We start from the raw sequence: 27,497 nt of genomic DNA on the forward strand, positions 1-27,497 counted from the left end.
TAAAAATTCATCTTTTTAGTACAAAATGCAACTGCTTGACTATAACTTGATATTGTTTTTTAATAATTAATTTTCTTTTTAAAAGTCACCTCTTTGTTTTAAAATATAACTGTTTTATGGAAAAATAGTTTTTTATTTTTGGGTGAGAATTAGGTTTCTTTGCTTCAAATTTTAATATTCCATTTTATTTAGAAAATTTAGCCTTCGTGAGACGAAATATCAACTATTTGGTACCAAATTTATATATTTTGTTAATTTATTGTATGTTTAATTCAACTAGTTGAAAATTTGTCCTTTTATAGAAAATTCATTTTTAATAATAGAAAACTCAATTATGGTACTTCAAAGTGAAGTTTTTAATTTTTAATTCAACTTTTTCTTAATTTTTTTTTGTTTTACTTTTTTGAAAATTCAGCTTATTTGATATGAAATCTTTTTTGGTTTAAAATTTAACAATTTTTATGGAAAATCAACATGTTCCGACTTGAAATCTTATTATTGCTAATTTGCAAAACTATATAAAATAATTAAATGACCTAAGAATTAAAATGAATAATCAATTAATAATAAATTAATCTATTGTTGAATATTAAAAAAAAAATGGTTTTCATATAATTTTTATTTTTGGGGAGTGGGGGATAAAAAGCTACCGACCAAAAAAGTGGGGGAACGGGGGTCAAAATATATTAAAACTGGTACCGTAGTTTACAGACGGCCCTTGGATGTAAATCGAAAAATTTGAATTTGGCGCCCTTAATACTGAAACGTTGTTTCCCTGCTTATTTTAAAATTGCCCAAAGTTTGCAAGATTGGCAGCAGTGGTCTGTAAGGCGTTATGGCACCGGGCACTGATATTGATCGAATGTTACATTTTCTTCACATTTTTTACATATTCTGGAACTGTTCATTGCGGTTGAACTTATTTCTATATTGCAAAATATATTTTTACATCTGTATGCAAAGTTTTTCTACAAACTTCCATCCAGGTAAATATAAAAAGTGTGGAATTAATCATCACGTCCTACCGCATGTCTCGACATTGACAGGTCTGTCAAATTGTTTATTTTTATTATTTTTACAAGTTTTTTTTACAAAATTTCACAACGATGACGTTTTTTAAATTTTCGGAGTGTGTTTAGTGTTCAGTAGCAGTGTCAACAAACACTTCTGCGTGAATAAGTCTCATTTTATATCTAAGAATATATTTTTTTAACCTCAAAAAATTGCTCGGCAACCTCGGCAATAATCGCTATGATCTTATCAACTAAAGTTAGGATATAAATGTTAGTTTGAAGTGTTCAAAGAAGAAGGCTCGTTTATTTTAAATAATATTGAGCTTAGTATCTTAAGATCTTTGTGAGATACGTGACATTACATTTTTTTATGATCTTCGGCCTTTTTGGTTAAACATAACCTCTTTTTTCTTTGTTCCTTTGTGCTTTTGTACCTTTCAATCATTTAAACAATTTAAGAGTGTTGTGTTATGAAAATTGTTTCCGCTGCAGCTATAAATGATTTAGTTCCTTTGGAATATTGAAATTTATAGAAAAAATGGGTGTTCTTTTCAATATTTGTCTATTTTGATGTATATTTCTGTAAAATTTCGTTTTTATTCAAGAATTCCTGATTGCCCACAAAAGTGTTTTTATAATAATAATAGGTATCCGTGAATAAAGTTTTTTAATTAAATTTGTAAATATTAATTGAAAATTGACGTTTGAAAGGATATCATTTCATTTTAAGCATACATTTTACATCTTAAAAATCACATAATTTTAAACTAGAAACATTGGACATTCATAAACCTTCAATAGTAAAATAGAAACATTTTTAATTTCAAATCGTTAAAATTGAAGAATTTTCAATTGTCAGTCATGAAAATTGAACTATTAAAATAAGACGTTAAAAATTATGTACCTTTAAAATGCAATCTTAAATATTAAAATTTTAATTTTGAACATTTAAATACAATAAAAAATTATTCAAGTCTTAAGTTTTACCAAAAAAAAAACGGTCATTCTGATGATTAACGTTAAAAAATGCATAATTTTGGAACATTTTCAAATAAAAACTCTTCACTTTTGGTCTTCAAAATCATTTAAAATTAATAATTTTGATTTATATATGTTCGAAATTGAAGAGTTATTAAAAATCTAAATGATTGAAAAATTTTCCTTTGTAGATAATATAAATTAATGCGCATATTTCAAGAAAGCGTTCAAAAGTAGATCACTTTAAAATAAAAATATTCCAAATTAATGAATCTTTATTTCGAAATCATAAAATGGAAGAATTTTAAATTTATTCATGAAAATTGATAAATTTTCAATTCGAAATCTTCAAAATCGAATTATTCTTTCAAAAACTATTAAAACTACATACCTTCAAAATATAAATCTTCAATATTGAATAAGTATCAGTTCTGTATTTTGAAATTCAAGAATTTTTAATTGTAACTTCTAAATATCGTAGAAATTAGAATTGAAAATCTTCAAAATTGAAGTCTTTTTTTTTTGAAAATTTAAATTCAATACAAAATAATTATAGTCTTAAGTTTTATAATTGCAAATGCGGTCATTCTGATGATTTGCATTGAAAAAGTCTTCATTTTTGAAGATTTTGAATTAAAAAGGCTTGAATTTTAATCTTCAGAACGCGCAGAGCTACATAACTTTAAAATATAAATCTTAAAAATGGGCTAATTTTAATTCTGTATTTTAAAACTCAAGAATTTGAAAGTAGAACTCGTGAAAATTCCAGAATTTAGAATCGAAATGCTTCAAAATTGAAGTGTTTTGATTTGAAAACGTTAAATTTAATTCGAAACTATTTAAGTCAAGTTTTACAATTGAAAATTCGATAATTCCGACGATTTACATTTGAAATGTCTTTATTTTGGAAGATTTAGAATTGAAAGGGCTTGGATTTTGATCTTCAAAATCATTTTCAGAATTTTTATTTATACATGTTCCGCATTAAAGAATCTTAAAAATTAAGGAACTTTCCATTGTAAATCTTGAAAATTGGAGTTCGTATATTCCAAAAAAGCGTTCAAGCTTACATCATTTTAAATTATAAACATTCCAAATTAATGAGTCTTTAATTGAAAATCATCAAAATGGAAGAAGTTTAAATTGCTATTCGTTAAAATTGATGAATTGGTAATTCGGTATTTTCTAAATTCAAGAGTCTTGAAGCAAAAAAGACGATTCATTTTAGAACGTAGATATTTTTAAACCGAAAAATCGAATTTTCAACAAAAATTTCATTTGCAACCTAGAAAGATAACTGTTCTACCAAAATAGATTTATTTTCTACCAAAAGACCAATTTTCAACGACATATATCAATTTTTAACCAAATCTATTCAATTTTCAACTAAAAAGATCAGGTTTCGGCCAAAAGGGTAATAATTAAATTTTTAGTTTCAAATTTTCTTTTCAAAACAAAAAAAAAGATTAATTTTCAACTAGTCGAAGCTAACGAAAGAGGACGAATGTTTGACAAAAAGTTCAATTCTCAACCAAGTAGTTGAATTTTTAACAAAATAAATTACTTTTCTATAAACAATTTAATTTTCAACCAAAGGTGGAACATTTACATTTTTAGTGAAAAACATTCATTTTTAACAACAACAATTAAAAAAGTTTAAGTAGTTGAATTTTCAATCATTTAGTTAAATTTGCAACCAAAAAGAATAATTTTCTACAAAACATTTAAATTTTCAACCTGAAAGTATGACTTTCCAACAAAAGATTGAATTTTGAATTAAGCTGATGAATGGTCAAAAAATCAAATTAATTTTTCGTAAAGTTGTTCAACTTTAAACCATGCAGTTATTTTGTCAACAACCACAAAATATGAGCTCTCAACAAAATATGTGATAGTTGACGTTTCAAAAAAAATGCATTTAAAAGTAAAAGAGTTAAATTCAACTGTAGAAGACGAATTTCCAAAAAAATTGTTGAATCGTCAAATAAAACAGGTTAATTTCCCAAAAAGCAGTTGAGTTTTTAACCCAGAAGGATAAATTTTCAATAAAAAAGAATAATTATCTAGCAGAAAAAGACGAATAGTTCCATTTTCAGTATAAAAATGTTATGTTCCACCCCAAAATTCCCCAAAAAATGTTTCGACAAAGTAGGTAATTTTTCAACCAAAGAGATGATTATTTAATGCAAAAAAATGAATTTTGAACAAAGTAGTTCGAATTTTAACCAGAGTTAAATTCGTAATAAAAAAAAGATTATTTTGTAACCACTTAGTTAAATTTTCAACCAAAAAGGTTAATATTCTACAAAACGGTTACATTTTCAACCTGAATGTATGTCTTTTCGACCAAAAAGTTGATTTTTCAACTAAAGTGATGAATCATGAACTAATGAAATGAGTTTTTAAGAAAATAATTCACGTTTACACATAAACCAAGTAGTTTTTTTTCAACAGAAGATATGAATTCATAACGAAACACGTAATAGTTGATATTTCAGTACAAAAAAAAGAATTTTATTCAAAATAACAAAGGGATAAATTCCAAAAAAGACGAATTTTCAACAAAATAGTTGAATGCTCAACTAAAACAGATTATTTTTTAATCAAGCTGTTGCATTTTTAATTAAAAAGGGTGAATTTTTAACCAAGAAGTATAATTATTTACCAAGAAAGATGAATAATTAAGTTTTTGGTTGAAAAAATTAATGTTCAGCCAAAAATGAAACGTTTTTTGAACAAAATATTAAAATTTTTATCCAAAAAGATCAATTTTCTACAACAAGGTTAAATTGTCAACCTTCAAGTATACAAAAATGTAGAAATGATTTTTTGTTTGATGTTGATTTTTTGAATTCTCAACGAAACATGTAATAGTTAATATTTTTAAAATAAAAGGATTCAATTAAAAATAAAAAACCGCTATGTTAAAAAAAAAAAGAAAAATCTTCAACAAAAGAGTTGAAACCTCAACTAAAACAGATTAATTTGTAACCAAGCAGTTGTATTTCTAACTAAAGTGAATGAATTTTGTACCGAGAAGAATAATTATTAACCAGAAAAGATTAATAGTTTAATTTGCAGTTTAAAAACATTAATTTTCATCAGAATAGTTTTATTTTCAAGCAAAGAATGTAGTTTTTAATGAAAAAAAAATTATTTTAACAAACTGGTTCAATTTTCAATCAAGTAGTTGATTTTTTTTTTACAAAAAAAAGATTACTTTTTAATACAATAGTTTCATTTTCAATAAAGTAATTATTTTTTGAGCTAAATAATTGTTAACCTAACGAGATAAATTCCGAACCAAATAGTAGACTTTTCGACAAAAAATAGTTATGTTTTCTTATTGGGTTTCATGAATTCAGTTGAGAGTGAATTTATTTTTTGACCGGGAATTAAGAAAATTTTTAGGAAAAAAATATGTCTAAGGTTGATTTCAACAGTTTTTTAAATAATCAGTAGAATTTTTTTTAAATTATGATATCGTTCATTTTAAAATACGTAATTCGAAAATCTTTCACTTTAAAATTTTTCTATTTTTAATTGTTAAGCGTACATTTTAAATCCAAGAATTTTAAAATGCAGTTTCAAAGACTTAAACAATTAAAAATTGGAAGGTCTTAACATCCAAGGCTTTTGATAAAAAAATATTCATAGTTAATTCACTGTTAATATAAATTAATTAATGATTTTTAAAATTAAACTGTATTTTAGGATTATAAAGTGAATAATATTTGATTTTACAACATGATTCAGAATTAGTTTACAATTTTCGAATTTCCAGATTTTAACGTTATGAATTAAACTGTTTAACTTGGACAGTCTAATTAGTTAAAAAACGTAAACGCCTGATCGAAACTTTACAAAATATTCTCTATTTTAGAATAACTTTAAAATAATATATTCATAATTAATGTCTTATTATTTAAGAATATATTTTGAAAATTACAATTTCAATTGTACTTTTAAAAAAAATTTAATTTGCAAGTCAAATTGTTGCATGTTGATGCATAATTAACAATTAAACATCTATTATTCTTAGAAAAAAATCGACTAAGTTAAGGTGATATTTAGAAGTTTTCAAAAATTCTAAATTAACTTAAAATTCGAAATGATTTTAAATAATTTAAATCGGCAAAATCCGGCTATTCGTATTGAATTTGCGGTATAAATAATCTACCGCCTTATTTAAAGCCAAATATGGATTTAGGCAGGTTTCGAACAAAAAATGTAACGGCTCTTTAAGAATTTTGAAAGGCAAAGCATTTAATTATTCAGAAGAATAAAAAACATTTTCTAGGATACTTGAAAATGATTTGTTATTTTGAAAAATTTATTTTAAGAAAATATTTAAAAATATTTAGAAAGATTTACAAAATTATCAAAACTAAATGTGAAAGATATTAAGGAAATTTTTGTTATCTGGCAGGATTTAAAAAAAATATTAGGAACATTTTTAAGAAAAATTGGAATCATTTTAAAAGATGCTTAGAAGTTCTGAAAAAATGTTAACAATAATTTAAAATTTGAAAAAATGTAAAACAACATATTAATGTTTCAAGATTTTTAAATAAAAGTTTTGACACATTTGAACTATTTAAAATAAAATTAATTTATCTTTTAATTTAAGAAGTGATTAGATTAAGATTGATTGAATATTCGGTGCTACATGTAAGTTTTACACCTACCCTCGCCTTAGTTTAAGAAGTGTTTAGTTTGTTAAAAAAAATGTAATCATTAAATTTTTAATGTTTCTAGCTTAAAATTGTTTAAAAGTATATAATTTTGTAAATTTTTACATTCATCGATTAATTCTTCAATTTAGAGCATCAATCATTATAACGTGGAATTAGTTTTTTGTAATTAAATCTGAATATTTGAACTCAATAATTTATAAAAGTTAAAAAAATTTAATTTTTAAAAATGTTCAGTTGAAAAGTGTTGGTATCTTCCATTGTATACATGTAAATTATTGAGCACTTGGTATAAAATTTTTGATTTAAAAAACTTTTATGCTTCAGTTTTAAAAGTTTAAAATTCAAAGTCTTCATTTAAAGAGTTTTAATTTGCTGCTCAGTTCTTATTATTTCAAATAAAAATAAAAAAAATTGGCTTTAGATTTGGATTTTTTTAAATTACATTGACCGTGAAAATCAAGGCTATGCATTTAGCGGGAGACGAGAATTCCAAAGTTAATTTGAAATGATACATGTGTTGTTGAATAAATGTTGAAGATGTCTTCCTAATTTTCCTAGGCATTTAGCAGATAAATGAACACTTCAAAGGACACATTGGATGATGATCAAGATCCAGATTATGCAGGTTTGGTGCCAAATGATCAATCGCAGCAACAGGCTTTCGAAGAAAATGGTAAGAGAATTAAAATAAAATTGCAGCAAAATCAAATTTAATAATAATTAAATAATACTTCGTATAACTTATAACTTTATTGTATTTGAATTCTCATTCTTCAGGGGATCTTCTTATAATGATTCGATCTTTTTACTATCATTCTATAAACTAATTTGATTGTCTAACAAGTTTAAAGATGAGCCAATTAAAAATTATAGAGAGCTTTGATTGCTTCTAATGGTACATTTTCTAACTTTGAACGCTTCTAATTTTTAAATTTTTGAAATATTTTCAACATGATTTTATTTTTTTATATCAAATTTTTAAATCGTAATTTGTTTAATGTTGAATAGCAGTGTTGGGTTAGTTACTTTTTTTGAGTAACTAGTTGCTAAGTTACCTAAAAAGTTACTTTCTTCACTTCCGTAATTTTATAATTTAAAAATCAAAATAACCCAGCTGATAATTCATAAAAACTTAAATTAAAAAAAAAGTATGCTCAAAATATCCTGCAGTATCAGATTTTGAATTGGTTGTGTTTTTGACAAAAATATTTCCAATTTCGAAGAAAACACTTTTTGTATGATTCAATTTACAGGGTGCTCGCTGGACCATGAAATCTGTAATTTTAGACCGAGAAAACCTGCAAAATGACAGTGACTTTATTTCTTGGCCGGGAATTTTATAAATTAAAAAAAATCTTTCCAAGTTTCATTTCAACAGTTTTTAAAATAATAAGTTGCATTTTTATTTTTTAAAATAATGATCTCATTTATCTTACAATGCTTAATTCGAAAATCTTTCACTTATAAATTTTCTATTTTAGATAGAAATTTGAGATCATATATTTTTCATTTAAAGAATTTAAAAATGCAGTTTTAATGACTTGAAAAATAAAAAATTAGTAGCGTTTGAAATCGAAAATTTTGGTTAATTTAATTTAATATAATAATAATTTAATATAATTTAAGAATATTCAGATTACAACGCTAAAAATTAAATTGCTTCAATTGTAAATTCGTAGTATTTAAACAAATATAAACGTCCGACTGAAATTTTATAAACTATTTTCAAATTTAAAATAACTACAAAATAATATATTCATATACAGACTTTTATTAAACTTAAAATATTATTATAGTCTTAAATTTGTAAATTTAAAGGTTGAAATTTTTTAATTAAGAAAAATAAAAATTGCCTTATATATAGAAATATTTGATTTTTCATTTCAAGTCAGTAATTATAAATTAAATATTCAAAACTAAACAAAAAAATAAACTTTGAACGTTACCATTTAAATTGTTCTATTTGAATAAATGTAATTTCCAAGAAAAATTGTTGAATTTTGATATATAATAAGTATTACACATCTATGGTTCGTGGAAAAAATTCGAGTAAGTTGAAGAGATATTTAAAAGGTCTAAGAAGATTAAAAGTTAATTTAAAATTTGAAATAATTTCAAATAATTTAATGTATTTTAGTTTGAAAACTTAATTTTAAGAGAATATTTAAAAAGATTTCCAAAATTGTCAAAAATATATTTGGAAGATTATAAGGAAATATTTTTTATTTTTTGGGACGTAAAAAAAATGTTGCGAAGAATTAGAATCATTTGAAAGGATATTTAGAAGTTCTGATAAAATTAAAAAAATAATTTAGATTTTGAATAAATTTGAAACAAAACATTTAGATGTTTCAAGATTTTGAAATAAAATTCTGATGCTTTTCAAGGATCCTTGAAGTATTTAGAATGAAAATAACTTTAATTTTAATTTCAGAAGTGTTGCTTGTTTATAGCAAAATTTTCATCGATCAATTTTAAATATTCCTTACTTAAAATTGAATTAAATAATTTGCAGTTCAGGTTTGATTACTTCAAATGGAAAATTGTTTAGTTTTTGTGATCGAATTTTCTGATTTAATTGACTGTGAAAAGTGTTTTCAAACTTGTTAACAAAATACGTGGATTTGAAAAGAAGAATGGAATTTCCGAACAATAAAAAAAGATTTTTTATTCGAATTTGTGAACCAATCAGTGGTATCATGGAGTTATTTTTAACAAAAAAGATTATATTTTGTTACCAGAAAAAATGAAGTTTTAAATAAAAAATAACACTTTTAAACAAAATAGTTGAATTTTTAATAAAGGGGATGAATTTTGAAATTAAATTATAAATCTTTAACCAAACAACTGAATTTTTAACAAAGTAGTATAACTTTTAAGAGATGAGTTTTCAAACCGAAATAGTTGAGTTAAAAAAATATATATTTTCAACAAAAATATGATGAATTCTCAAAGAAAAATATAATATTTGATATTATTTCAACCAACAAAGATTTAAAATCAATCATAGTTGAATTTAACCAATAAAAGATGAATTTTCTACCCATAAGTGACCCGTAAATCTCTCTCAATAGGAGATATAAAAAAAGTAACTTCAAAGTAACTAAAATTACAATTGCAATTTACTGAATAAATCGTAACTAACTTAACCCATTAAGTCTCAAAACGAAGAAATTTGTCTCTTACGTTTGAGCTTGAATATTTTTATAAAAAAGGCAAAGAATTTATTGCAAGATACTCTTTTATACTATTTTCGGGTATGCTCTAAACGATACAAGAGTTTAAAAAACGGAAAATATTGATTTTAAATTAATAATTAACAAATTAAAAAAAAAAAATTGTAAGCAATTTTTTATTTAATCAAAAAATAGAGGGGGAAGGAATTTTTTTACAGTCGCAAATATGCATAAAAGTTCAGATATTTTGTGCACGTTTGTTCATATTTGCGACATTAAAAAAATTCCTTCTCCCTCTATTTTTTGATTAAAAAAAAATTGCTTAAAAAACATTTTTTTGATTTGTCAATTATTAATTAAAAGTCAATATGTTTCGTTTTTTAAACCATTGCATCGTTTAGAGCATACCCGAAAATAGTAGAATAGAGTATTTTACGATAAATTCTTTTCCTTTTTTATAAAATTATTCAAGCTCAAACGTAAGAGAAAAATTCCTTCGTTTTGGGACCTAATGGGTTTCGGATGTACCCTACATACAATCAATCTAAAAAATTGTCTATTTTGAAAATGATTTATAAAACCAACAAAAAAAGATTTATTATTAATTTCTGTAAATCTTCTATTGAGAAATCATACAAGAATTATTGTTTTAAAAAAATCATAGTTTGAATTTTAATTAACATTACAAATATATAATTGTAGAGAATCCTTCAAAGAATAAAATGAGGCCTTAATCATTAGATTAAATAAAAATTGTAACTTTTCCCTAAAGAGAAAGGAAAAACTAAACCTTTAAATAATTACTGTTAAATAAACAATTTTAACCAGAATTTCTTTTTTCTGAAGTGTGCTCAAGCCTCCATCAAGATTTACAAAAATTAATAACAGAACTTTTTTTGTCGATTTTATAAAGAATTTTATAGATAGGTAACTTTTGAGATTGATTGTACCTAAGAAGTCTTTTAAATCTCTAGAAATCTTTAAAAACATTGGAAATTCAATTTTCTTTCAATCTTGTAAACTTCTTGAAAGTCCCTTGAAATATTCGGTAGTCCTACAAAGTTCTTTGACATTTCTAGAAATTTTAAAAATCTCTTAAAATTATTTAGAATATTTTTAAATAACGTAAAATTTGTGTAATCCTTTAAAATTTTGTAAATTTCTTCATACTCTTTGGATTCTTTGGAAATATGTAAGAACTCCATTAAGTGAAATTAATTTTACTCACTAAACCTCCCTAAAAATTCATTGAAATACTTTTGAATATCTTAAAAAAATGTTTATTATTACGAATCCCTTGTAAATTCTTAATTTACTAGTTACTTTTTAACATAGTGAAGAATTTACCCTAAAAGTTCATGTACCTGAAGTTCTGAACGTTCAAATAAACGAAATATTTTTTACAATTCTATTTTATCCATAAATATTGTTTCAACTGCAATTTAAAATATGCATTATAATTTTCTTATACTAAATATATTATTTCAAATATAAATTAGGAAACATTTTAGTCATTTTTATAGTTTAAAAAGTCATCAGTAAAAAAAAAATCGTTCATTTGATTGTCCAGAACTTGAAGCACATTAAAAGTTCGAAATAACGTAACTTTTCAGTAACTTACTTACTTTGTAACAAGTTACTACCCAACTCTGTTTAATGCTAGATAGGATCTTTTAATTTATTTTCTTTTTCAACCCAAACATTCAATAAAAATACAGGGAATACATGTTTAATTAAAATATACAGCTCGCGCAAACACAGCGAGGAAGATAAACGCGATCGTCGAGAAAGAATTTTCGAAGGAGATCGACACGAAGGAGAAAGAAGTCCTTCAAATTCAAGATCGTCTCGACGACGCGCTGAAGACTCTACACCTTTTGCGATATGCAATCGTCACCGATTTCTACAATCGCAAGCAATGTCAGGTGCCGGAAGTTGGCGAGTCGAAGCAGACTCGAATTCATCCAGCAGTGAAGAGACTCATTGGAAAATCTCCTCGCGTCACAAGAACTCAGTTTATAAATGTCGCGATACCCTCCACATCTAAAGATCCTCGTTTCCTGGATCCAGAAACAACTCCCTCAACCTCGAAGTCTGGTTGCGAATTTTCCGAATGCGAGAACAAGAATGTGAATTCTGAAAAGAATTCGAAGGAGCAAACTGCAAAGCGACCACACCCTGACACCAGCGGACGAGAACCACCAAAGAAAGTTCCTCGTTATGTTCCCCCAAAAAGTGCCATTCCGGAACCACCGTGTCCATCGAGAGGCGTTCACCATAAAGTGAGAAAACGAATTGTTGTGGGAAATATTTCAAAGTGGATTCCACCGGATTGGAGAGAAGATGCGGCTAGTCACAAGTGGACCATGTATGTGAGAGGAAGTAAAGGAGATGCTGATATTGGCGACTTTGTTGCTAAAGTTAGATTTTTTCTACATCCGAGTTATCGGCCGAACGATGTCGTGGAGGTCACGTGAGTATTTTCTATTTTTGTTTAATGAATAATAATTTAATTTAAAGTAAATATAGTCCTGAGATTGCCACTTTTTTCAGAATTAGAAAGCATTACATTTTTTTTTCTTACATTTTTTTGAGTTTGAAAGTTATACCCTTCCGAAAAAATTTTAGAGGAAATTCAATATAGGCTGACAATGATTTTTCTATAATAAATTTCATATAATTTTCTTGTGATCTAACGCGATTTACCTAACGCAGGATTTCAAATTATTTCAAGGGATATGAAGGTACTTTAAAATTTTAAAGGATTTTAAGTTATTTAACAAAATTTCAAAGAATTTTAGGTAAAGATTTTTTTCCTATATTTTTTGAATTTGAAAGATATAAGGTAAACCGACCATTACTGGGACAGCGTAAAAAATATGTCTAATACTGAGACAATAATAGCTATCGTTGAGAATCTTTTATATTCCAACAAAATTTGCCATTTTTTGTTATTTCAAAACTTTCTGTGTAACTTTGACAGCATTGTATCATTGAAATTTACTACACTGAAAGAAAAAGTAATATTTTTGCACATTTTTAATACGTTTAAGAATAAAATTCATAACTTTATTAGAGATATTATTTATTACGTAATTGCGTTTCCATTGCTGAGACGGTCACTTTCTCCGTGTTTTTAATTAAATTTCGCAGTATTATTTTAGTGATATATTAAAAAAAATGTTTATAAGACACAACCTTGCCGTTTAATTGATTATTTATTCTAAAAAGGTTGTTCAAAGTAGTTGATTGAAACCTCCAATTCTAACCTCAATGGTTCCCAACTGCTTAGGTAAGTAATGTATTATAGTATCTAATAAAGTTAATTTTTAAATCAAAATTAGTAAGTATGCATTAAAATTCAATATTATAGATTGATATGAAATATTAATAAGAATAATTTTATCAATTTACTTTTTAAGATAAATTAAGTAAATTAACTTTTCTGTTGAAAATTTATATTTTAAAATTAAAAATATAACTGTTTTGAACAAAACTCAAGTACCTGAAGTTCTGAACGTTCAACTGAACGAAAATTTTATTGACGGCTTTGTAAACAAGCAATAGTGCTAAAATATTGATTCAATTTATTTTGTAAAAGCAGATTACAAAATAAACTTCGAATGCATTATTTTAATTATAGTTGGAACAATATTTGTTCATAAAATGAAAATGGGAAAAAAAATGTTGTTCATTTGAACGGTCTGAACTTCAGGCACATACAAAACTCATCTTTTTTACTTGAAAATTCAACAGTTTGGTTAAATTTTTTTTTATATCTTGACTGAAAAATGTTTTTTGATTTATATTTGAACTATTTTCTTGAAAATTCGTCTTTTTGATTCGAAAATGTATCTTTGGAATTATAAATTTCATCTTTCTTGAGCAAAAATGCAACTGTGGTTGAAAATTACTCTGTTTAGGTTGAGGCTTCAGCAGTTTGATTGGAAATTCGTTTTTTTTTTTAGTTAATTCGTCTCCTTTCAATATGCAATTAAAATCTTTTTTGGTTAAAATATCAACTATTATGTTTTTCTATCAGAATTTAACTTTTTTGGTTAACCTAATACTTCAATTTTCTAACAAATTCTTGAATTTTCAAACAAAAAAGACTAACTTTCTACCAAAAAAAGATTAATTTTGATCAAAAAATATAATAGTTAATATTTCAAACGAAAAAGGTTTTAATTATAAATTAAGCATGACATGCTTTTTTAAATAAGTAAGATTTTTGATTGAGAAAGGAAAAATATTGTAACCAAATTTATGAATTTTCGACTTAAATAATACCATTTTTAACAGAACAGTTTCATTTTTCTCAAAGAAAAATGTAATTTATAGTTAAAATGACAAATTTTCGAACCAAAAAGATGAAATTTCAACAAAATAGTTGAATTATTAATCACAACAGAATTTTCAGTCTATAATATTTTAAACCAAATAATAAAATTTGTTACCAAAAAATAATTTAAATTGTTTAAATACATTTTTAAATTTATGTATTCACTTGAATTAGGATGAATTCTAATTCAAAATTTACTACCAAACAGTTTAATTTGAAAGTAAATCGATAATATTAGTCTATAATATTAAATTTTAATGCATACTTACTAATTTTATTAAAAAATTTAATTTATGAGTTATTATTAAATTACTTACCTAAGTAAGTAAGTAAATTACTTACCTAAGCAGTTGGTAAAATTTGAAGTTAGAATTAGAGGTTTCAATAAACTACTTTAAACAACTTTTTTAGAATAAATAAATAAACGGTAATCACAATCAATTCTTGCTTTTTGATGTATTCTGTGATAAATTAGAAGTAAATTGTGCCATTTTATTTTGATAAACCTCATTGGATTTCCCTTGTCCCAGTATTGGCTTCTTTGGTGTTCCACTGGAGGATATATTCCAAAATTCGTGTCCCACGAATGAGCGATCTCACTAGCTTTAAAAATATCCATTTATATTAGTTTACTATAAAATTACTAATGTATTTTTCGTTCTAATCGATCAAATAATGTCTTAGCCAATTTATATAACGGTTCTTGTACTAAAAATTCCAATTCCCCATTTAAAAATTGTGCTTATTTGGGTTAGCTTTTCTTTACTGTCCCAGTAATGGTCAGTTTACCTTACCCTTCCGAAAAAATATTGTAGAAAATTCAATATAGGCTTCCAATGATTTTTCTATATAGGCTTACAATGCCTTTTCTATAATAAATTTCCTATAATTGTTTTGTGATCTAATGCGATTTACCTAACGCAGGAATTCAAATTATTTTAAGGAATATGAAGAAACTCATGAAATTTTAAAGAATTACAAATTTTTTTAGTTATTTAAAAAAATTTCAAAGAATTTTAAGAAAAGATTATTTTCTTTTTTTCGAAACGTTTAATTCAAAGTAAAGTTAGACCTAAGATTTCCACTTATTTTTTCAGAATTAGAAAGTATTACATTTTTTCCGACATTTTTTTGAGTTTAAAAGTTTTACCCTTCCGAAAAAATATTCTAGAAAATTTAACATAGGCTTCCAATGATTTTTCAATAAAAAATTTTTTATAATTTTCTTGTAATCGAATGCGATTTACCTGACGCAGGATATTAAATCACTTCAAGAGATATGAAGCAACTCATAAAGTTTCAAAGGATTTAAAGGATTTTAAATTATTCAAAAAAATTTTTAAGAATTTTATGCAAAGATTATTTTCTATTTTTGAAATTTTTAATTCAAAGTAAATTTAGTCCTGAGATTGCCGCTCCTTTTTCAGAATTAGAAAACATTACATTTTTTCCGAAATTTTTTTGAGTTTGAAAGTTGTACCCTTCCGAAAAAGTATTATAGGAAATTCAATATGGCTTCAAATGATTTTTCTATAATACATTTCCTATAATTTTCTTGTGATCTAATGCGATTTACCTAACGCAGAATTTCAAATTATTTGAAGTTGCAACTATAAATAATTTAGTTTCTTTGGAATATTGAAATTTATAGAAAAAATGGGTGTTTTTTCTCAATATTTGTCTATTTTGATGTATTTCTATAAAGTTGAGTTTTTATTCAAGAATTCCTGATTGTCCACAAAATTGTTTTTTTTTTTTTTTATAATTGTAATAGGTATTCGTGAATAAATTTTTTAAATTAAATTTGTAAATTTTAATTGAAAATTGAGGTTTGCAAGGATATCATTTCTTTTTAAGAATATATTTTAAATCTTCAATATTACATCATTTTAAACTAGAAACATTGGAAATTCATATACCTTCAATAGTAAATCTCAAAAATAGAAGAATTTTTCATTTCAAATCGTTAAAATTGAAGAATTTTTAATTGTAAGTCATACAACAAATTGAATTATTAAAATAAAACGTTCAAAATTGCATACCTTTAAAATATAATCTTAAAAATTGAAGTTTTAATTTTGAAAATTTAAATGCAATAAAAAATGATTCAAGTCTAAGTTTTACAAATCAAAAACGGTTATTCTGATGATTAGCATTAAAAAATGCATAATTCTGGAACATTTTCAATTGAAAACTCTTCACTTTTGATCATTAAAATCAATTAAAATTTAAGAATTTTGATTTATATATGTTCAAAATTGAAGAGTTATTAAAAATCCTAATAATTAAAGAATTTTCCTTTGTAGATAATGAAAATTAATGCGCAGATTCCAAGAAAGCTTTCAAAATTAGATCACTTTAAATTGAAAATATTCGAAATTAATTAATCTTTAATTCGAAATCATAACAGTGGAAGAATTTTAAATTTCGAGTCATGAAAATTGATGAATTTTCAATTCTAAATAATCGAAATTGAATTATTCGTTTAAAAACGATTAAAACTACATACATTCAAAATATAAATCTTCAATATTGAATAATTTTCAATTGTATATTTTAAAATTCAAGAATTTTTAATTGTAACTCCTAAATATCGTAAAAATTATAATTGAAAATGTTCAAAATTGAAGTGTTTTGGAGTTTGAAAATTTAAATGTAATACAAAATAATTCAATAGCAAATTCGGTAATTCGGAATTGAAAGGGTTTGAATTTCGATCTTCAAAATCATTCTCAGAATTTTTATTTATACATGTTCCGCATTGAAGAATCTTAAAAATTCAGGAACTTTCAATTGTAAATTTTGAAAATTGGAGATTACATGGAGGACAGTCTAGCCACTTTTTTCAGAATTAGAAATCATTAAATATTGTTCTTACATTTTTTGAGTTGAATAGTTTTTTTTCCAGAATTGGAAATCTGTTCAACGGGTTTGTAATTGACTGTTATGGTCATTCTAGCCTTACGAAAAGATATTATAGGAAATTTAATATGGAATTATTTTCCTGTAATAAATCTCTCATAAACTTCTCGCGATTCTAATGCGATTTATCTGTGACAGGATTTTAAATTATTTAAAGGGATATGAAGGAACTCACAAAATCTCAAAGTATTTGAAAGATTTTAGGTTATTTAAAAAAATTCCAAAGAAATTTAAGAGATTTAAAAAATTTCAAGCTCGATTTAAAGAGATTTCTAGATGACTTTGTGAAACAATTTTAATGAAATTAAATTTCAAGGGATTTCAGGGATTGAAACAAATTTTATTTCCAGGAATGTCAAAGAATTTTTTAGGATTTTCAAATAAATTTGTAGGATTTTCAAAGATTTTGAAGGATTTTATAAGACGTCCATTTATTTCAAAGGATTTGTGGACCGAATCCATTTCAAATCAGGCAGGGTCCTACACTTAAAATCACAATATCTTCCGGAGACCAAAGATTCTATTTTTTAGATGGAATTAGACGATAGTCCGATTTGCAAAAGAAAAATGTTTCAAAAAGTTATACGTATTTGAATTTTGTGTTTTTTTCTTCAAAAAACTCAAATTTTGTCATTCAACCTCAGTAACTGTTCACTTAATTAAGATATTTATTATGTTCTTTTGGATTTTAATAGCGTTAGTCGTGTTCTTTTAAAACCAGCCGGAAAATTACAAAAATGTTTCAAATTATCAAAAAAAAAAAAAACCCACCTTTAAATATTTTGCCAATTTTTTTTTGAATTTGTACTTTAAGAGTGGAGATATCTTGTAAGTTTGGTGTTTGCTAAATAACTTTTGTAGCCAGGGGAATTCTTTTTTCTTACAACAGAATTTTCTGCTTTTCCTTGGAAACAATGACAGATACGAAAAAATGTTAAGATAAAGGTTTGCACTTTTAAAAAAGTTGGATCAAATATGTCTCTGGTTGTTTTTTGGTATTTTTCATAGTTCGCGAAAGAAAATTACATTTTTAGGGGAAAGAATTCTCCCGAAATCAAAAATGGGTTAGCCCGCATGATACTGATAAGATGCCTTTCTTCTATTTATAAAATCTTTTAAAAAATATATAGAAGAATAATTTTCCAGAAATATATTTGATTATTTTCTTCAAATTTTTCAAAAATGTCAAGAGATTTAAATAGTTTCAAAGAATGCCAAAGAATTTTGTAGGATTTCCAAAAATTATGAACAATTTTATAAGGAGTATCAAAGAATTTTGGAGAACTTACAAAGATCTCAATCGATTTTATATGACCCTTATTTACTTCAAAGGATTAGTGGTATTTTAAAAGATTTCCACGTTTTAAGAGATGTCTAAAGAACTTTGGATAATAAATTAAACTAAATTAAATTTCAAGACATTTGAAGGAACTTTAAGTAAGTTCATAAAATTTACTGAATCTTTTAGCATTTCAAAGATTTCTAGGGATTTTAAACGAGTTCTGCTTATTTTTACGAATTATTACGATTTTTAAAGGTTATAATAGATTTTAAGGTATTTTAACGAATTTATAGAGAACTTTGTAGAGTAAAATTAATTTTATTTCAAGGGATTTTTTACAAATTTCAAAAATGTCAAGGGATATGAAGGGTATACCAAAATTTTAAAGGATGTAAAAGGCTTTAAGCTATTTAAAAATATTCCAAAAATGTTGAACTAATGTCAAAGAATTTTGTAGGGGTCTCAAAGATTTCAATGGATTTTTTAAGGTCTTCATTTGCTTCAAGAAATATTCAGGATTTTAAAAAATTTCCAAACATTTTAAGGTATTTCTAGAGAACTGTGGTTACACAAATTTTACATTTTTTAAAAATATTCTAAACAATTGGAAAAGATTTAAAAAATTTCTAGAAATGTCAAAGAACTTTGAAGGACTGCCGAATATTTCAAGGGACTTTAATGAATTTTGCAAGATTGAAAGAAAATTGAATTTACAATGGTTTTAAAGATTTCTAGGGATTTAAAATACTTTTTCATGTAAATTTAGTGAATTAATTAATTTTTATTTTTATTGAAGGAATTTTATATGATTTTTGCTTATTTGAAAGAATTATTACAATTTTTTAAGATTTCAGTGGATTTTAAAGAATTTTAACAACTTTCTGTAGAACTTTAGGAAATAAAATAAATTTTATTACAAGGGATAATTTAAATAGATATTAATATAATATTAATATCAATTTAAAATTAATTATGATAACATAATAGCGTTTTCAATAATGTAAAGTAGTTTTAATGAATTCCACAAGATTTTAAGGGATTTGATAGGAGATTTGACTAGTTTCAAGAGATTTCTAGGGAACTTTAGGGAATAAATTATTTTAATTTAATTTATTTTCAAGGGATTTCCAATGATTTCTACAGATTTTTATAATATTTTCTCGTAGGGGCAGTTTGGAATTTTGCATGAAAGTCGGTTTCGTCATTTTCGTTAATCTTATTTTTTCATTTTACTTAATTTATTTTTCAGAGTTTTTTTAAATACTACATATAATTATTAAATATTTATTGCTAATAATTATTTTTAATAACTTGGTCATTAACTCAGGGCCTACCCACATCTTTTTTGACAATCTCAGGACAAAGTAATTTTTAATAAAACTATTGAAACAATTAAAAAACCGTTTTTCTTAAACAATTTTTGGAACTTCTACAAGGCATTTGAAGTTACGTGTTTTGTGAAACTTAAAAAAAGGAGGTTATTCTTTTTTTTCGTGCAAAAATCTAATTTTTAACAATTACAGTTTTAGGGGAATGTTAGAAGAATGCTTTCTTCGTTATAAAACAAAATCGAAATACTGTATTGAAAAAGGGTTTAAGAAATACATAAAATATTTTTCTTTGTAGTATTTTTATTTATATTTAATTTTTACATTTAATTTTTATTTATAGTTAATCATTTGGTTCAAATATATAGATTAAGGCGGCAATACGTAGAAGAGGAATTTTTATTGTTTAAATGGGATCTGTAGCAAATCGTAACTCTGTTTGAAATAAGAACTAAGGATATTTAACTTCATTAAAAAATTCTATTTATTTAAGTTTAAAATTACTTTCCTTTTATGTTTGTTTAAGATTTAGCCTTATTGTTTATATGAGAAAATGAATTAAATAAACAATTAATCATATAATTTATTTAATTTAATGAAACAATTCATTAATAAACATGTCTTAACATTTTTGCATAGACATGTTTTCTGGGCAGAAATAACATTTTCTTTTTAAATTTAAGATCTCCACCATTTCACTTATCAAGACGAGGATGGGGCGAATTTCCTTTACGAGTGCAATTGCATTTTAAAAATGCTTTGAACAAACCGATGGATATAATTCATCACTTGAAACTCGATCGCACATATACTGGTCTTCAAACATTAGGTAATTATTAATGTACAAGATTTATACTAACAGGGAAAACCGAGAAATGGTCAGGAATTAAAATAAAGCGGGAAAAATACAGGAAATAATCGAAAATAAAAATCTGAGCCGGGAGACACACTTAAAGTTTGGGGAAATTTGATTTTTTTGTTAATTTTAATAACCATTTCAATGTTTATCCTTTTCTAAGTTGTAATACTAATTTTCTGCATCATGAATTTTGTAATTTAAAATAAGTACTTCTATTTAATAGTCAAGTTTATTTCTAAATGTTCCTAAATATTATTGATCAAAGAGACAATTTTAATTCTAAATGATTTTTTAATAATCTGAAATAATTATGTTTTTAAAACTTCGCTACTATATCAGAAGGGTACAAATGATTCAAGTTTTATATTAAAAGATTAATTTTAATTTCTAAAGATTTCAAAATATGTCGAAAAGAATCTGAAATATTTTAAGACAACTTTTTTAGTTAAATTTTGTTCAGGAGAACTAAATTATTAAAAAAAAAGTTAATTTCTGAAGAAAATTTAAAATTAATAATTCAAAATTTTCTGAGAATGAAAAAAATATCTGAAAGGTTTGGACTAATTTTTAAAGATTTTGAAGATCTTTAAAAGTATTAGCAAAAATTTGAATCATTTAAAGAAAAGGTATTTAGAAGTTTAAAAATATTCAAAAATAATTTTGCAATTTTGTAAGATTACACAATTTTAGAAGAAAATCAATTAAGTTTTAAAAATATATAGTAATTTTAAAATATTCAAAAATAATTCATAACTGGGAAACATTTTTAAAATATGTTATACAAATTGTAGATTGTTGAAAATTTTTAACATAAAGTTTGAAAGCGTTTGTTGGAAATTTTAAAAGTGCCAAGGGAATTAAAAACTAGCTTTTACAAAATTTTAGAAATATTTTGAGTAAGTTTGAAGGAGGTTTGAAAATTCTTCTCTTACTAGAAATTCCAATTTCTTCGATAAAAGTGCAATTTCTTGCTTGAAAATTAATTTTTTGATTGAAGATTCAACTGTTCTGTTGGAAACGTCCTTTATTGATAATTTCAACTGCAATTTGTTATAAATTCATTATATTTTCGTTGAAAATATAACTATTTTCTTGAAAGTTGTTGAAATTAGTTTTTATTATAAAAATTGAACAATATTTATATTTTTCGATGAAAATAGATATTGATTAATTGAAAATTGATGTATTTTGATAAAAATGAGTCTTTGTTTAAACAAAATTAGTGTTGTTGGTTTAAAATTATTCGTTCGGTAAAAAATGCAATTACTTGCTGAAAAATTATGTTTGTTGATGTTAATTCATATTTTTGTTTTGAAAATTCAATTGTTTGGTTGAAAATTCAACGCTTTTCTGGTAAATTCGTCTGTTATGGATGCATTAAATTTTTTTTATTTAAAAATAAAATATTTTATAGTTCAAATATCAACTATTACATTTTTGTTGGCAGTTCATGTTTTATGGTTGAAAGTTGATCTTTTTCGTTAAAAGTTGAATTACTGCGTTAAAATTTATTTTTTTAAATATGATTTTCCATTCTTATTTGAAATTTCATTTTTTTATTTGAATTTTCATTTTTTTGTTTGAAAATGTAATTATCTTGTTAAAAATTCTTGTTTTTCCAAAATAAAAAAATTAATGATTTTGAAAAATGAATTCTACGAGAAACCTGGAAAAGATTTCAAATTATTTCCCAAAAGTTCGAAAAAGAATACAGAAGATTTTAAAGCAAAATTTTGCAGTTTTTCAAGATTAAACAATTTTAGAAAAAAACAAGTTAGTTTAAGACATATTTAGTAGTTTAAAAAGATGATAAACTAATTTAAAACTTGCAAACATTGATAAAATGTAGATTGTTCAAGATTTCGAACAAAAAATGTAGGAGCTTTTGTAGAAAATGAAAAAAATATCAAAGGAAGTCAAAAATTTGCTAAATATTTATGAGAAAAGAATTATTTAAAAAATTAATTTCTGAAGAAAAATGTTCAGAAATTGAATATCTTTAAATATGTACTCGTAAGAACAAATCTAGAAGATTTTAGAGCTACTTTTTATCTAAATTTAAAAAAAAAATCGAGTTAAATAATTCGAGTCAGTATAAAAGAGGTTAAAATATTCTTCTATTGGTAGAAATGTTACCTTTTGAGTAAAAATGTAATTTTTTGATTGAAAATTAATCTCTCTTGGTGGAGAATTCAACTATTTCGTTTAAAATTGGTGTATTTTTATTGTTGAATTCAATTTGAATTTATGTGTACATTCATTTTTTTCTGTGAAAATATGACTATTTTATTGAAATTGTTTTTTCAACAATTTATTTCCTAACTTAAAATTGGACTATTTCCATTTTTGGAATAAAATAGATATTTTTTAGTTTCAAATTTATGGTTTTTGATCAAAATTCGTCTTTTTTGTTACGTAATGAATGTTCTTGGTTTAAAATTGATCCTTTTGGTAGAAAATTCAATTATTGGATGAACATTTTTTTTATAATTCATATTTTTGTATTGAAAATTCAACTATTTTGTTAAAAATTCATTTTTTTTTTAATTGAAAATTTTGCTTCGAAAAATGAATTTTAAGAGAAAATTGGAAAAGATTTAAGATGATTTCCCAAAACTTCAAAAGAATATGAAAGATTTGATAACATATTTTTCAATTTTGCAGGATTACAAAAGTTTAGAAAAAATTCTAGTAAGCTTAAGAGATATTTAGAAGTTTTAAAAAGATTAAAAAATAATTCAAAACTTTTAAAAATTTCAAAAAAATTAAAAACAAAATGTAGATTTTTCAAGATTTCGACAAAAAGTTTAGAAGCTTTTTTTTTTAGAAATTTTAAAAAATGTCAAGGAATTAAAAAACTTACTTAAGATTTCTTAGAAAATTATAAATTATTTTTAAAAATTAATTTTTAAAGACAATTTTTAAAAAATTTGGAATATTTTGGAATAAATTTAGAAGATTTTAAGGAAAATTTTTATATTACAAGATATTTTTAAATTTTATCAATAATTCGAGTCAGTGTACAAAAGTTTTGAGATATATTATTTTAGTAGAAATTCCATCTTTTTGGTTCAAATGCAAGTTTTTACTTGAAAATTAATCTGTTTTGGTTGAGGATGAAAATTAATATTTTTTATTTGAAAATTGATGTAATTTAATAAAAATTAACGTTTTTTAAAAGAAAATTAATTTTTTGGTTTAAAATAAATCCTTTTAGAAAAAAATTCAAATACTGGTTAAAAAAATATTTGTGTTTTGAAAATTTAACTGTTTGTTTAAAAATTCAACTATATTGTTGAAAATTCGTCTATTATGGATAAATTCAACTTTTTAAAAATTAAAATCAAAATATTTTTTGGTTGAAATATTACATTTTTATTGAAAATTCATGTTTTATGGTTGAAAATTTAACTACATATTTGTTTAAAGGTTGAATTACTGCGTTAAAGATTTATTTGTTTCAAGATGATTTACCATTTTTATTTAAAACTTCATTTCTTTGTTTGAAAATGTAATTATTTTCTACAAATTCGTTTTTTTTAAATAACAAAAAAATGTATTTTGAAAAATGAATTTTAAGAGAAAATTGGAAGATTTTAAATCTTTTCCTCAAATTTCGAAAAAGAATATAAAAGGTTTGAAAGTAAGGGTTCAAGTTTGCATGATTTAAAAATTGTAGAAAAAATGTAAGTAAGTTTAAAAGATATTTAGAAGTTTTGAAAAGATTAGAAAATAATTTTAAACTTTTAAAGACTTCAAGAAAATTAAAAACCAAATGTATATTTCTCAAGATTATGAACAAAAAGTTTAGACTGTTTTTTACAAATTTAAAAAAAATATCAGGAAATAAAAAAACTTTCTTAAGATTTCTCAGAAAATTTTAAATGATTTTTAAAAATGAATTTTTAAAGACAATTAAAAAAAAACTGAAATATCAAGGAATAAATTTAGAAGATTTAAAGGTAAATTTTTATATTAAAAAATATGTTTAAATTTTATAAATATTTCGAGTCAGTGTACAAAAGGTTTGAGATATCTTATTTTAGTAGAAATTCCATCTTTTTGATTCAAATGCAATTTTTTACTTGAAAATTAATCTGTGTTGGTTGAGGATTCAACTATTTTGTGGAAAATTCGTCTTTTATTGATAAATTCAACTGTAATTTTTTATAAATTTATTATTTTTTGTTGAAAACATAACTATTTTATTGACATTTCTTAATATTAGTTGTTGTATCTAAAACATCAACTATATTTCTTTTTTGGGATAAAAATGAATATGTCTTAGTTGAAAATTGATGTATCTGGATAAAAAGCCGTATTTTTTTAAAGAAAATTAATTTTCTTTGTTTAAAATTAATCCTTCTAGTAGAAAATTCAATTACAACGCTAAAAAAATTTTTCTATGCTCATTCATATATTTGTTATGCAAATTTAACGCTTTGGTTAAAAATCTAACTATTTTGTTGACAATTCGTTTGTTATGAATAAATTCAATTTTTTAAAAATTAAAATCAAAATATTCTCTAGTTAAAATATCAACTATTACATTTTTGTTGACAATACATTTTTTATGGTTGAAAATTGAACTATTTGGTTAAAAGTTTAATTACTGCGTTAATGATTTATTTTTTTGAAGCTGATTCACAATTTTTATTTGAAACTTCATTTTTTTTAAATGATAAAAAAAATTATTTTGAAAAATGAATTCTAAGAGAAAACTGGAAATTTTTTAAATGATTTTATAAAATTTCGAAAAAGAATATAAAAGGTTTGAAAGTAAGGGTTCAATTTTGCGTGATTTCAATATTGTAGAAAAAATTTAATTATATTTAAGAGATATTTAGAAGTTTTGAAAAGATCAGAAAATAATTTAAAACTTGTAAATATTTTTAAAAAAATTTAAATAATATGTAGATTTTCCAATTATCCAGACAAAAAATTGTGATATAGTTTTTAATTTTTTTCGTATTAGCGATTACTTATTGATTGTTTATTCAAGAGTTATTAAAAAAACTATTTAAAAAATTATTTTAATACTAAGTGAACCTTATGCACTATTCTATATATATATTAAATAATTAATTATAATAATATAATTTTTATGATATATAATAATTATGTATAATACAATCAGATTTCGGAATTACTCTTCAATAATTATTTTTTAACTAATTGCTAATACCAAAGAAATTAACATTTATTTAATTTTATATTTACAACCGAGAAAAAAACATGGAATTTAGTGGGCCAAAATCAGTGGACATCCTGATAATTAATTTTATAAACTAATTTTATATCATCCATTTAAAACAGTGAATAAATAAACTATATTGAACATAATTTAAAAAGATTTCAATATTTTTATTGGACGTATGTAATATTTTCCCTTTAGGTTCCGAAACATTAGTTGACGTATGGATTCAAGTAAGCGAACCTCGCTCGCTTCCAGAATTCATTCCTGACTCCTCGAAAAGCAAAAAGACTGATTTAATTGAGTCAATTGGCGTTCCTGCAAAAAAATCGGATTCAACCCGAGAAATACAGCAAATTTCGAGACTCGATGATAGCCCATTAACAAATTTAAACATAAAACAAGAGCCTGATATTTTGGAAGGGGAAGAGGAAATTTCTCATTCAAAGTCTTACGTACTGATGGATCATGACTATTGTTACACCTCTTCCAAATATCTTATCATAGAAAACAATAAAACAATCGCCCATTTACCAAACGGTTCGACAGAATCTACTTTGAAAAATGGTCCAATTTCAATGCTAGGAAATGTGAAAAATCAGCATTTAAATGGATTAGAAAATAATTCAAGCGAAGCTCATTTAAATACGAACAAAATTAATATGCAAGAATTTGCAACTACTATGAAAGACTCTCCGGGAAAAATGCAGCCGCTGAAAATTTCAATTCCGCAAGCTTTCGAGGCTCAAACTAAAAAGCAATTTTTAGTCTTGAAGAATAAGGACGTGGTCCCTGTAAATTTTGATCCAAAATCGAAAATTCTACTCGATTCTGCGTCAATCGAAAAGAGGGTAAACGATGTTAGTAGTAAAAAGCAAAGACAAAGTGGAGAAATCAAGTCTCAGATGGAAAAAGCCTTGCACAAAAATAGTGAAAAGTCCAAGTTGCTCAAAATAAATGCTTCTAATAGCATTTTGTTAACTGCGAATTATAGTGAACCTGCTTTGAAACTAGCTGATTTGTCAAATCCACAAAATCTTGGTGAAAATATAGCTTTGGAGAATTTAAGAATTAAAGCTGAAACGCCGAATTCTTTCAAGTCGGATTCTGATTATAAGGATAAGTCCAGATTGGGGAAAATGAAAATCACTTTAGGAAAGGATAAGGGGAAGATGAATAAAAAGGAAATATATGAGGGAGTTATGAGGTAAGTGTAGAAAATTTATAAAAATTTAATTCAATGCCGGAAAATGACCGGGACTTTACTTCTGATCGCATAAAAGTTAAAGTTTTTATTATTTTAATAATTTTGTTTATTTTAGAAAAGTTATTTCTATTTTAACTACTGGCGTAGATTTTTCAGGCTATATCAGTTTACTCTAATGAAATCATAATTTATTATTTTCCACTATAAAAAACACCTTTGGCAATTTTTTTCTCTGTGAGATATTTTTCTCTGACGTATGTTTGATAACGGAATTGATGATATTTCAAACGTACGTATCAGAAAATGTTGTTTCGTGCATTACTAATTCATTTTTCTTTAGTTCAAAATTCAAATACTTGGTTGCAAGTTAAACTGTTTTGTTAAAAGTTTATTTTTGTTTGTTTTTAAAGATTCATCATTTTAACTGAAAATTCATCTCTGGTTGAAAATGTAACTACTTCGTTGAAAATTAATGTTTTCAGTTAAAAATTTATCCTTC

The 27,497-nt window shown here is 24.1% G+C and overlaps 1 protein-coding gene across 1 annotated transcript in view; it reads left to right on the forward strand.

The window, feature by feature from the left end:
* Window positions 1-841: 841 nt before the first annotated feature.
* LOC117182078 (YEATS domain-containing protein 2) overlaps window positions 842-27,497 on the forward strand; it is a 39,296-nt gene continuing 12,640 nt past the window's right edge. The window contains exons 1-5 of the mRNA XM_033375103.1: window positions 842-986; window positions 7,247-7,361; window positions 11,611-12,337; window positions 20,422-20,567; window positions 25,993-26,998. Of these exons, the coding sequence (XP_033230994.1) occupies window positions 7,262-7,361; window positions 11,611-12,337; window positions 20,422-20,567; window positions 25,993-26,998 (1,979 nt within the window). The 5' untranslated portion in view covers window positions 842-986; window positions 7,247-7,261. The remainder of the gene's footprint in view (window positions 987-7,246; window positions 7,362-11,610; window positions 12,338-20,421; window positions 20,568-25,992; window positions 26,999-27,497) is intronic.

Source organism: Belonocnema kinseyi, chromosome 10, assembly GCF_010883055.1.
Source record: "Belonocnema kinseyi isolate 2016_QV_RU_SX_M_011 chromosome 10, B_treatae_v1, whole genome shotgun sequence".
Taxonomy (NCBI): Eukaryota; Metazoa; Arthropoda; class Insecta; order Hymenoptera; family Cynipidae; genus Belonocnema; species Belonocnema kinseyi.